At 35.2% G+C, this 13,686-nt stretch overlaps 1 protein-coding gene across 2 annotated transcripts in view; it reads right to left on the minus strand.

Annotated features, from left to right (window-relative positions):
* The window catches only part of LOC121416138 (conserved oligomeric Golgi complex subunit 1-like), a 34,009-nt gene that overhangs the window by 14,972 nt on the left and 5,351 nt on the right, over positions 1–13,686 (minus strand). For both annotated transcript variants that reach the window (XM_041609612.1, XM_041609613.1), the window contains exons 3-16: positions 13,087–13,131; positions 12,490–12,556; positions 11,818–11,921; positions 10,897–10,963; positions 10,161–10,346; positions 8,892–8,933; positions 7,210–7,296; positions 6,621–6,657; positions 5,399–5,503; positions 3,769–3,822; positions 2,318–2,389; positions 1,529–1,716; positions 672–776; positions 69–307 (exon numbers count right to left, since the gene is read on the minus strand). In XM_041609612.1, coding sequence (XP_041465546.1) covers positions 69–307; positions 672–776; positions 1,529–1,716; positions 2,318–2,389; positions 3,769–3,822; positions 5,399–5,503; positions 6,621–6,657; positions 7,210–7,296; positions 8,892–8,933; positions 10,161–10,346; positions 10,897–10,963; positions 11,818–11,921; positions 12,490–12,556; positions 13,087–13,131 — 1,398 coding nt within the window. The remainder of the gene's footprint in view (positions 1–68; positions 308–671; positions 777–1,528; positions 1,717–2,317; positions 2,390–3,768; positions 3,823–5,398; positions 5,504–6,620; positions 6,658–7,209; positions 7,297–8,891; positions 8,934–10,160; positions 10,347–10,896; positions 10,964–11,817; positions 11,922–12,489; positions 12,557–13,086; positions 13,132–13,686) is intronic.

Below are 13,686 nucleotides of genomic sequence, written 5' to 3' on the forward strand. Positions count from 1 at the left end.
TTAGAGCTATAGAGTGTTCATAATACATCCTTTGATGATTTTCCACTAAAAATGACTAAAAACCCTACCTCTGTGTCTTGGGAGTAAAAGCCCTGGCCTTCATATACAGGCTACCAGCATCGAGCACATCCCTGCTGCCTGCCCCGCCCCTCCAGGCCATCGGGCTTGGTAGGTCTGAGGATATCTCCTTCCAAGTATGGGCAGCAACGTCCAGATCGGCCGGAGAACTCTCCATGTCATGGGAGGCCTGGATGACCAAATGATGGCTATTGGTCAGTGTCTGGTCAAGAGCATCTTGGAGAATGGCCTGAGAGGGAGAAAAGATTGGTATATCACAGGATTACATAATATAAGCCTGTTTTACAGAAACTACGCTTGTCTGGCTTTACACTACACAACAGCAATAAGTTCTTTAAAAAAATATGTATTAACTGTGAAGTTTTGTAAGAATAATTGATTGATTTGATATTGAATTTTTCTTTAGCAAGTTTTACATAAATGCCGAATTTGCATTATACCAAAGTCAATTATCAGAATACTGGCCTTTTTAATGGGATGCCCAAAATATTCTACTTATTAGTGGAACGTTTGTAGATTATCAGTGGATTTACTAACACATGGAATATTTCTAACATGGCATTCTTAGAAAACATCCAATATAATATATTTACCTGCATTCTTGTGAGAAACAGAGGTCTGACAAATTCTCCCCACAGACAAAGACTTCTTCCAAGGACTCTCTTGGTGATATTTCTCAGTGCTGGCACATTATCATCCTACATGAAAACAGAAAATCAGACCACAATAGCACATTGCTTTCAAAATGAAAGGGATTCTATGAAACTATAAGATTAATATCAGAATGAATGATATGGTTATAATAATGATACTTAAATTAGCAGTATAAAAAACTTTGGTGAGAGCACAATTGAAGTGGAATGTTTAGAAAGCTGTGAAATATGTTTTTAAAGAAATATGAAATCCATTGTGCTGATGAAGTAATAACAGATGGGACTCATTTGTCATTCCATCCAAAAACAATAAAACACATTACATAGATACAATAGATACAGGGGAGTACTTCTTGAGTAATATGAAACACGAGAGGCTAACAAGTATAGTGAATGATTGAATTACTGACTGGCCTTGTATTACCGAATGTTCCCATTCACGAATCAGAAAATAATTTCATTATTCTTCAAACTTGACAACATCCCTGTAAATGGAATTTAAATAGAAAGATGGTGAAAAAGGTCCAAAACACATTAGTGATTCGTGAATTTTCCTACAGAAAACACACGTTCAGTATTATATAACACCGTTTCCAAATTACTAAAATATTTCACATGCGAAGAGGGGTGCAGTTGGAAGCTGATCTGGTAAAAAAAAAAATTAATCTCAGCATAATTTTTACACCTTTATTTGCTGAGGGTATTTGTGTATTCATTAAAGAAAATTTAAAGAAAATATTGCAATTAATATGATTGGATTCATGAAAAACGTTCGGTAATATGATCCACTGATGTACCTCTTGGAGGAGATCCCAGACGGCATCCCTGATGCTAGTCAAGCCTCGGATGGAGGTCACATAGTTCAATAGTTTGCTGATCCCATCATGAACATCACTGATACACGTCTCCACCCATTGAGAGACACATTCTTGAAGGTAGGTAGCAGCGATAGGATCGGTGGAGGAGCGCAGGGTCGGGTGAAAATCTGACGAAAGAAAAGGTCAGTAGATGAGGAACAGGAGAAGAGGTGAATGTTAGACTTACACCAAGGTTGACAGACTTGTAAAAAAACAAACAAAAGTGCAGCATGACTGGGGCTTCTATTCATTTTGGGAACAAAAATTTCTTGTTTCTGCTCCAGCAGTGAATATAACACAATATGGGGGTTAAACATTTCCATGAAATCTGCAGTATTTTTATCAATTGCATTTTTCTTTTATGTTGGTCCCTTTTAATTCTATATATTAACATTATTTCTTTTGAGGATGGTGGGGTAGTTTTACAAAATACTGCTAACTGAAAGACCTCAAACATATGGGGAAAAAAAGCTATCGGCATGTTTCAAAGTTGCCTGTATATGAAAGATTTCAATAAAATTTTGATGCAAAGCTTCCAGTTTGGGGCAAGAGCATGTGATTATGTTCTCTTCTACCGTTACTTGTGTCTGAGTTAGCATTTGCAACAATAGGCGAGGTTGTTTCACAAAAAAGTGTTATCAATGACAAGATGAAGGACGCTATCGAAGCTACTTTAATTCAAGTATTAAAATCCTTAAATTTGATAGGCTGATCAAATATTGTCATTACCTGTGATGTTAGCAGGTAGATGCTTACTGAATGTTCCTACAGCTAACTCATCAGCAAGAACACTCTTACCATCTGGGTGATGAAAAACAGCAGTCAAATGGGATGGATAGTGAGGGAAGATTACAAAAAGATTACACAATGAAATAAGTAGCTTGCCATCCACGTTTTAACTCCTAGGAGACCGAGTCTACATATATGCTGGCTGGAGTCTATGGAAATAATGTGTTATAACCAAATCATCCAGTATCCAATGGGTTAAACATTGTTTCACACATATATTATTAGAGTCTACCTTGCAGTCAAGGTTCAGTGGTCACAGTGTGCAATAATTTATAAAAAAAGCTTTAAATCAAAGTAAATTGTTATTGTATCATTATAGATCAAAATATGGTATATATATTTTAAGCAATCTAAATATTAATTATTATCACCCGTATCAGACATCTGAGCTGTTCATTTACAAAACCTTATTGCCCTACATTTTCTGAATATCGGGAAGGGTAGGTATATTGTTTGTATTTTCCTCGGTCTCAGTGCGCGTATTTACTTTGCATGCAGAGGCGAAGCAAAATATACCTTTGTATTTTCCCTGGTCTCACATCCGGGAATTTGTTAATGGGTATAACCAGATACGCTTCATAAGGATCCGCCCACCAACAATATACGTCATAATAAAGACAACGCTGAATCCGAGCGCTTGCAAGTACGTCATAATGGTAAAGTGCAGAGCCTAGACTGATATTAACATGACACAATAGAACTCTATTTTTAAAAGAAATATCCCCATTATCATGATTTTTGCTCTAGATATCTGATTTGGATGATAATAAAAATATTGACTGGCTCTTCTTTCGGGGAACATCAAATATATTGCCCTTAAAAGACCCATATTGCCCTCGTCTAAAGACTCGGGCCAATATGATTCTTTTGCTGGCAATATATTTGATGTTCCCCTCAAGGCCAGTCAATATTATATAATTATATGCAACATTTATTTAGCACAAACCTTTCAGGCACTGTATACTATAACCCCAGCTTTAGCCTAACTGCCAATAAGGGGCATTTTCACGGTAACTGACGTTCACGGCACAATTTTACACACCTTTCATTGTGTGTATGATTATCTCTGATGTTGTTTTAGAGATACACACAATGAAAGGTGTGTAAAATTGTGCCATGTAACATCAGTTACCGTGAAAATGTCTTAAGGCGCTCTTTAGCATTCTAAAAACTAGCCCCAAAAAGGAAATATGATGAAAATGGTAAACATATGAAGCGCAAGTGGGCATGTGTATTAATGTCAGTCCTCCCTACTGAGAGAAGAAGAACTGGGCAAATAAATATTCTTTTGAATATTCTTCTTTATACTTCACATCCTTTTTTGGAATACTTTTGTTTAGAATATATATTCATTTGGCAATGAATATTTCATGATGAGGTTTATGTATTACCTGATGTCGAAGTGGTTTCTGTTAGGACCCTCTGAAGTAAATTCCCTTCCTCATCTAGACATAAATAAAAGAATGAAATTTATTGTACATAAACATCCACTGATTGTATTAATTCCAAAGTCAAATCAAATAAAAAAGGAGGAAAACTGTAAATTTCACAGCATTTTTTTCTTTATCATGCAAAAAGGCATTAATTAATTAATTCTGTACTCTCTATGTATTTGAAATGCCAAATAAATAATAATCAATGCATACTTAAAAATTTTCAAAGTGACAGCGCATCTACTATTTGCTGAATTATACCATTGCTCTCTGTTTCATATATCGATTTAGATTAGAATTCATCCGAAGAACCCAGAGGTGTAATTCACTAACTGCTACAATTTAATTTTAAGAAGATGTAGACCACCCACCTACATCTCATAAAATTTATTTTAGCATACTTTGAATTGAATATAGCTCTTTGTGAAATACCCCTCAGATGCTCCAATTCTCTTTTGAAGAAACTTGACTACACATCCAGAACATTTTAACCGGATCAAACCAAACACTTCGAACAAGTCCATCAATGTGCACAAGATTATGACCCTTAAAATGGTATTTTATCTAATTCAGATATGCCAACCTTCTTCTAAATAAGTTTTCTTAGAAGAAATGGTATATTTTTACAAAAAAGGGAGTTTTTAAAAGTAAATTTCTCTCACTGAAATGATCACCAACCTGTAGCTGGATAAAAAAGACAAGGTACGGAGCCAGAGCAATCTACCAATATGCATCTGGTCAATATAAATGATCATACAGGCCAAGACAAATCATAAGCACCGTGGCTCTGCCTATGGAAAGCAGAACAAGGGGAAGGAACAAATAAGCCTGAAATGGGAAGGTTGCATGGCCCTTGGGAAGCAAGGGTGCTGCGTGTATTATGCTCCATAGTTAGCACCCACAGGAATTCTGTTAGGTGAGGCAAATTGGAGAAATGTAAGGAAATAACCAACATTTTGGCCCGAATTCACAAAGGCGGTTTTGAAAACCCACGGTTGAGTCCATGGTTTATGCAGATTTTCTGTATAAATTACGCTTAATTTAGCTTGCATCGGGCGTGTGTATAAAACATGTCCAATGCTGATGCGCGCTTTTGTCATAGTGCGACAAATTGACGCCTGTTACCATGATTATCCATGCTAATTTATTCATGAGTCCACTGTTTGAAGAGTGGACTCATGAATAAAAAGAGTGGACTCGTGAATAAAATAGCGTTGATAACCACGGCAACAGGTGTCAATTTGGCGCACTGTGACAAAAGCGTGCATTACCATTGGACATGTTTTATACACGCGCCCGATACGCGCTAAATTAAGCGTATTTATACAGAAAATCTGCATAAACCATGGACTCAACCATGGGTTTTCAAAACCACCTTGGTGAATTCGGCCCTTTGTGTTTAAACCCCCTTTTTTTGTTGCTTGTCAAATTTCTTGGGAGAAAAACGTCCTTCATTTTGTAGTGAAACCTTTTTCTTTTTCTTTTTTTTCTGCTTTTGAAATATGCTTCATCACCCCCAGCCAAAAATAATTCCCAGGGCCCTGGATGGTAAGCATCTGCTAACCTAGCTGAATACATCACTGCTTACCATTATTTTCATCACCTTCTTGATGATAGAAGATAGCATGGATCTGCCTCAAAGTGAGATTGATCAGATTGGTCACACCACACACTTGCTTTTTAACACTTGCATCTGTAATTTTGGATACAAGAACAGAGTGAATATAAAAAATACTAGAAATTCATTTGTGACATTTAAAAAATATTGCTTGAAGTCTTTGGGGATCAAAAACTATACCCTAGAATATTGTAGCTATTTGGTTCTCATTACCCATATAAGAATTTAAAAAAAAATGTTCAGATTTCCTGTTAACGATCAAAGTAATTTGATTTCAATCAATTAGACTGTGTCTGCATCAGAATAAGTGTTCATCACAATCGAACCAAACGGACATGACTGGACATGACTGAAAAGCCGTCAGACTCATGCTTTTTTTCACAATAAAAATTACCTATCAAACGAAGAGGAGTTTCAGATGAATTGCTAAGCTGAATTGTAATGAATTATCTTCCATTCACACGGCTGAGGATGCTTGGTGAATTTTGCAGTTTTATGTTTCACATCAATAAGGGGAGGTGTGGCTTCTTTTGGTTACCCCATCAATCACTCCAGCATAGTGAATATTGGCCAAATGAGCAGAAAATAACATGTTTTCTGTGGGAATGGTTGAAAGGTCCTGTAAGCTCCACCCCAGAATTACATTTTGGAGGTCAAAGCATTCACACAGCCGCAGCATCACTCTGTTTTTCTCTAATAATCATCACTAGAAACAACCTTGATACTATCATTTAAATTTTGTGTTTCAAATTAAGCTATTTTACATTTACAGGCTCAAAGCTTGCCATTCGAATGGTGCAATATAGCATGTGGAACCCCTCTAATAAACACAAAAATAATTATTCCTACTCAAATACCAGCTTAACAACTAACTAAAAGTTATCACTAATAAAGCTTCTTTCAATACACTGCTGGGTTTGGGCAATATATGATTTAAAGCATGAGACAGTTTAGACTATCTTTATCATCTCTCATTCCCATCCTATATAATTTAAAACTCTTACAAACTGAACACATTAATCATATTTTCATGAGATAATTTCCTTTCAATGGACATAATTGTTTAATGCACAGAAGAAAAGATTCACCATGAAGTAGCATGAAGTAGCATGAAGAGAGTTTGTTGTGGAGTAATTAGAGACGTTTTATACTAAGTAGTTTAAAGTGATAAGGATCAAATTGATATACTTACCATACTGTGAAGAACTGAATGCTTGGTGCACAGCATTCTGTTTAAGAATGGAAAAGAGCAAAGACATCAGTTTTAGTTCTCTAGCTACCTATTCAAGGCAAATATAAATATTTGTACTAACTAAATATTCCTTTTAATAAGGAACTTGCAATAGCCTGCAGGTACAGATCTTTGGTTTTCATAATTCTTATAGTGTGTAATGCAGAGTTTGAAGCAGTGAGACTAGATTCACTATGTGCTGTGGCTGCCTCTACTTATTTGACATTGACAGTGAGTTTTCATAGTCTTCATTCAAGTCACGGTGTGATTGGTTAAAGTGTCGAATTGTGTCTGTGCTTGCAGACTGGTCTGGCAATATCTAATGAACAAGGAAAGGAAATTGAAACAAACTGAATCAGCAATATCAAAAAAAGGTTTCAAGATCACTATCATTCAGTGAAATGTTTAATTCTAAGTTTTCACTGTATACCACATTTCTTGTGTTTGGTCCTGAAAGAACCACATAAACACGCAGTATAAAACCTTTATTAGTGTTATCAATGTTCTATATGTTTTTATAGTTCAACCATTTCTGCTGTGCTTGACTAACCTTTCTTGCCAGTAAAAATTCTGTAAAGACTTGTCTTGGAGATGTATCCTCTAGAAGCATGATAGAACACAGGGCTTTGGTGATCACCTTTGACCCACAGGAAAAAAACAAGAGAGTAAAACGTTTCAATATTACAGGAAAAGGTGACTTCAACATCATTCTTAATCTTACATTAAAGTAAAAAAAGGGTCAAAGGGCACTGAGTTTATCCAGTGCGAGAGGAGGAACAAGAAAGAAAGATTTGTTTTCATATTAAGGCAAGCCCATATTATTCTGGGTACATTCCTAAACAAATGGCCACAATAAGAAAGGGCACTGAGTTTTATCCAGAATCAATGTGAGAAACCTTGAAACCTGACAATAGGGAGTCCAATCAGTAATGGTGACAAAAGACACTACAAGGGAAAGACTGGACAGTTAATGGAGCATGAAATGCATGGGAAAAGCGCCCTACAGTGTCGAGTAAGTAGACAGTCGCAATCGTCATTTTGGGCTTTGTGTAACACATATGAGGGAACTGGTGGAGGGGGGAGGAAGAGTCGATTCTGACATTATGTGATACTTTTTCATCAATTTTTTTTCTAAAATCAAAGATGAACATATATCTTGGAGGTTTCTGGGAAATAAAAGGTGGAATTATCTCCATAAGCTGCCCTTGGCCCTCTCTTATTTTCCCCATGTTTCATACACAGCTGCTTGCGCTGTGCAAAGGTTTACTTACTCAACGCTAGCAAATTTTTTTTCAAAAAAATTTCCAAAATGTCCAGTCTTCCCCTTGAACTGTCTTTGTAATAACCTTCATGAGATGGTGTCCAGGGGCCAATTTCATAAAACGAGATATCAAAAACATATTGGCCTGTATTCTGAATTCGGGTTTAACATAAACTCAGGTTTAAAGTTGTGGTTTAAGTATGGAAAGCCAATTGTTAAATTAATCACTAATGGTAGAGATATCATATTTCAGCTCATTTGGCTCTAAAATCATTCATAATTGTCTAGGAAATATAAAATTGATTTTTTTTCACCATCGATGAATCAGGAAAGAGCACAGTAAACATAAGAAACATACAAATTTGACACTTTTGGCTTCCCATAATTTTAGCACAGAGTTAGGCCATGGTCTAATTTGAACCTGACTTCAGAATATGGGCCCATGTCATCAAATTCTTGCTATCAACAGTTACCAGAAGTCCGTGGATGTAGCTCATGCTGTTTACTTGAGCAACAAAGTAACATCTGGTAGATTGAATGTAAGAATAGTATACAGCAATAGAGATATAACACAAGTAGCAAGTTTTTATGATGATTCCTCCTCAAACTGTAAGAAAATGAGTACACAGAGTGAAAGTGAATGCAACTAGACTAGCTATGGCACGACTAGACTGGAAGTTGTGGGGTCAAAACTCACTGAACAAGGAGGAGAACTTCTGGTCTACTTGTAGACAAAAGTGAATGTCGAATTCACTCTGTAAGCTACATCCAGGAACATTTAGTTATTGTTAATTATAAGAGTACTACACAAAGATCTAAAATGTTCACCTCTTACTTGGCAAAGTCACCCTGCATATACATGTATAAGAGAGAAATAGTATATGGTCTTTTCATCAGATTTGATGTTAGTCAAAAAGTGATAGGTAAATCAGTTATAAATTCATGAATTCTCTGCTTAAAATTCTGCTTACCATATCTGATGCAGTGGCATTCTTCAGCACATTCCTGCAACTCTGAAAATAGATATAAAAAAATAATGAAAAAAATCATAATTCAAGCTACAAACTTATCATAATTTTGAGTGTTGTACAAAAGTGAATATTTATTGAGATGTGAAAAAATACATAACAATCTATCAATTTTTATATAATATTGACTGGCCTTGAGGGGAACATTGAAGTATGTTGCCTCTAACAGAATAATATTGGCCTGAGTCTTTAAATGAGGGTAATATGGTTCCTTTAAGGTCAACATATTTGATGTTTCCTGAAGAAGAGCCATTTAATATTATTATCATTATCTACAGTTGTATAATGTGTAATTCAAGCTATTATTTGGAACAATTTATATGCCTGTTTGCTTATCAATGTCAGGTTATTCATGAACTTGGCAAAGTAATCCTAAGCAATTGTGACGTAAATTTTTACAGCGCAGTCACGCATCATGCATGGCACGCTCATACACTTAACACATAAAAATCTTGTGCTTGGGTTTGATCAACTGGGAATGTGTATGCACTGGCCACGCCACGCATTCTCTACATTGCGTTGGTTTCCAAACTGATTCAACCAGATTTCGCAATACTGAAAGAAGCAATCGAAATCGGCACCTACTGCGCAAGCGCACTGGCAGAAAAATGGCAAACGTTGCCCTCAATTTTTGTACAGTATTCCAAAGATGTCAGCGGATGCAATCATTTTTATTCTCTTTCAATAGTTTCCTTAATTCAAGGCCGATTTTCTTCATTCAAAATTAAAACCAATTAACATTGGATTTCCTAATACAATATGCCTTTGAAAACTTGAGTAAATACCAAATACAATAATTTCATTCCGAAGTGCCTACTGCAGGCAGAGCTGGTCTTACATAATATCACAGCTGCTGTTTATTGTCTAACACTAACTCAACGCCCAGGCTTGTCTGCGGAGATGGAAATGCTACAGAAGAGGGATTATTTTGGTCATGCAGGGTCGAAATAGCTTGGAAATAAAATATCTTGGATCCTCTAACAAGGTTTTTGCTAAGGGGGTATAAAACCACAGTTCAGACCCTGAACTGCGGTTATCTCCCCAACGAGAGTTTGACATAATGGACAAACATAATAAAAAAGAAAGATGATATTCCTAGGAGACAGATAATGAAACAATTTAGCTTGAATAAATAGTCTGAATAACCTATATGTTTTATTTAGTTTTCCTCTATCATGAGTAAACTTAATGACAGATGTATGTAATACTGACCTGTAATATACTTGGTTTGAAGTGGCATATTGCAGCCCACTGCCTAGATAGTACAGGGAACCATTTGAGAAGTTGAGTAGACTGGTGCGTTGTCGTATCTAGCTGTAGGCTGCTCACGATATGACATGCAAGTAGGTAGAGCTGAGTGGCGTGTAAATGGTCACCACTCTCTATGTCACTCCAAATCTGCAAAGTACAAACATGTGTAAGCCTATTGTGAGAAAGATTAGCTTTTAAATTCATATCTTGTATTTTAATAACACAACAAATTGAAAAATTCAAAATTTCTGAATAATGTGATAATGTGTGATCAGTGATTATCATTTGCATAGTAGATATTTCAGCATCTCATAAAGACTTGAGCTGTCTGGAGGTATACAATTCACAAATTTCAATTTCTGATAGTTCTTTAACTACAATGAAACTCTTTAATTTTGTTATCATGTCAACAGTACAATTCACAAATTTCAATTTCTGATAGTACTTTCACTACAATCAAAATTTTTTAATTTTATGTTAAAATATCAACAGTACAACTAGGAAATAGCTCACAAGTTTTATGGCCCTATAGGAAAGTGTTATGCATTAACAGAGGCAAGTTACATATTACTAGCATAACAAGTACATGTAGATAATCTAATTACTGACATAAATACCATTGTGCTATCTACAAGGTATACACACGTACATGTACGGACTTCCATCAAACTCTATTTGAGCTTGCATGATAATTTACCTTTTCTGGAATATCTAGAAGAAGCTTGGTCTGAGAGGCGATGGCATAAAAACCTGATGATTGAGACCTGAATGAAATTCATGTATTTATAAATAACTCATTACAAAGTAAGAATGTACCGTAATTATACCATATCATCTTGAAGGATATTATGTAGTTCAGAGTTCCTGCACAATATCATATTGTCAGCAACTATATATTTTGCTTTTGTCATGTTATATCATACATGGCCTTCTAAAATGAAGTTCTTTAAGAAGCACAAGTTATAAAGGCTTACCAAAATTGAATTGGGATTTAAATAACAGATGAGCATTTATCGAAAATTCATTATACTGCCATGCTGTACATGATACCATGGACCTACAAATAGATGGACAATCAACATGAGCCACCCTTTGATGCACTGATCATGTGCATCTTAATGACAACATGACAGATTTTTAACAATAGTGACTACCATGGAGTATCAGATCATTTACAAAGGAACATTTTTTTCTGGGGAGCGTTTCATAAAAGGACTTGTCGGACGTTTTATCAGACAAGTCCTAATTTATCTGACAGTTACCATAGTAAGAGTGCTTCTGAGCCAATCAAAATCTAGCAAAGTTGTCAGATCTGACAACTTGTCAGACGAAAATGTTGATGAAATGCTCCTCTGGTATTGAACTTTGTTGGTGAATGTCCTGTTTCAGATTATGCTTTCCATTTCTAATGCCCTTCGGATTTAGTCATTTACTATCTTATGAGCATACGATTTGTGCAATATCAATGTCTAATCATGAAATGCTCCAGGCCTAATTCATGGTGACCATCAATATGAAGAGACTGTTATTCAAACGACAATGACAGTCACCTGTTAATAGTGAATTTTTATCTAACTGATATATGTCTAAATCTCTCCGTAGATCCATGACAACTCACCCTGAAGTAACTGCTTTCTTTGGGGATAGACTAATGCCTTTAGTAAGGTGAGTCTTCTGTAGATTGACACAATGCTTCTGCATATCTTGAATAGACTGAACAATCTTCAAACAAAAACAAAAAGACAAACTAATTCAAACTGACTTCAGAGAGATATCTACTTTTTTCTTTAGATTTCCAGAAAATACATCCACAAAGTTTTTTAAAACCCTGATCATATTGACATTTTTTTTACGGGAATATGATTTACCACAACCACTTTTATTGATATTAGGTCAAGTCCTAAACTGCTTATATCTGTTTCATTACCCATGATGCAACATTGTTTTTCATGTTTAGTATGCCCAAATTTCACAACATTGTATATTGTTTTGTGAAAAGGTATACATATGAATACTTTCGTTAAAGCACATAGGCCAATGGCATACTACTTATTGTGTGTGATTGATCTTGGGTGACAGTAAAAGCATCATTAAAACTATAATAATATTGCTTCATATAAGAAACATTTGTTCATGTACCAGCTCATGGCTAGAGCTCTTATAAGAATGAGTATTATTAGTTTTCTTTGTAAGATGCACTATCTAAGCAGTGGCTATTCCAGGACCGATTAAGAATTCATAACATCTCCATCTTTATATGCTATTATTTCTATATTAATAGCTATTTTACCTTTTCTGAGCAATTCTTCATTTCAGTGATTGTGTCAGCAGCTTCAATAAGGTCCCTATACCGCTCTCTGAAAGTGAATAAGGAAATCCTTATTTCAATTTGCCTTTTTTTCATCAAAGCATTTCAATTCATATAATGTTTAAAAAATAAAAAAAAATGAACTCCCAATAATGATGCACACATGAAACATGATAAGGCCCAATGGAATATTATGATAAAAAAAAAATGAATGGTATATTTGGAAATATAATTTCTGAAATGATATCATCAATACTTTTCACTTTTCTTCACTAACGTAACAATAACACACTGATGTTGCTTTAAGAAAGTCCTGCAAAATCATAACCCCTGGAAATTTTCAGATAGATATATAAACCTGGATAAAGGGAGGAAAATATGTATCAATTGCTTAAATAGAAGAACAATAATACAGATAACAGATTTGCGGTAAACCCAGAACTACATAAATTCTTATAAAAATTCATTCCAAAAATAATACTGAGAAGACAGCAAATGATAAGATTAGATCAGTAACACAAAAATGACACCTTGCTTGATCTCTAAAAGATAAATTTTAGAAAAAGAAAAACAACTTACCCAACCATCTGCCGCAGGTCCTCTTTCTTTGTTTCAATTTCATCTCTGAAAAAAAATATTTGAATAAGCTTATGATGTAACTGGGAAATAATTACTGGACCAGATTTCACTTTGAGTTTCTTTGTGAATTTCATGGAATGATATGGGGAAAATGCAGACATAAACCTTCTTTCAAATACGCTGGTAATTACAACCCTAGTCATGATCATATCACTACTTAATCAAACCATCATCATCACTGTGATCCTATTCGTCATCCTCATCATCATCGTCATCATCATCACCATTATCATCATCATCATCATCATCATCATCACCATTATCATCATCATCACCATCATAATCATGATCTGATTACCATCACCATCACCATCATCACCAATGTCACCATCGTCATCACCATCATCAGCACCATCATCATCATCATCACCATCATCATCATCACTACCATCATCATCATCATCATCATCACTATCGTCATCATCATCACTATCATCATTAGCAGGTTATCACTTTCACCATTCATATTGCCCCAAAACCCCATAAATGTAGTCATACTAAAAACTGTCTTCTACATAACTCATTTTTCAGAATTTTCAA

Source organism: Lytechinus variegatus, chromosome 5 (genome assembly GCF_018143015.1).
Source record: "Lytechinus variegatus isolate NC3 chromosome 5, Lvar_3.0, whole genome shotgun sequence".
Taxonomy (NCBI): domain Eukaryota; kingdom Metazoa; phylum Echinodermata; class Echinoidea; order Temnopleuroida; family Toxopneustidae; genus Lytechinus; species Lytechinus variegatus.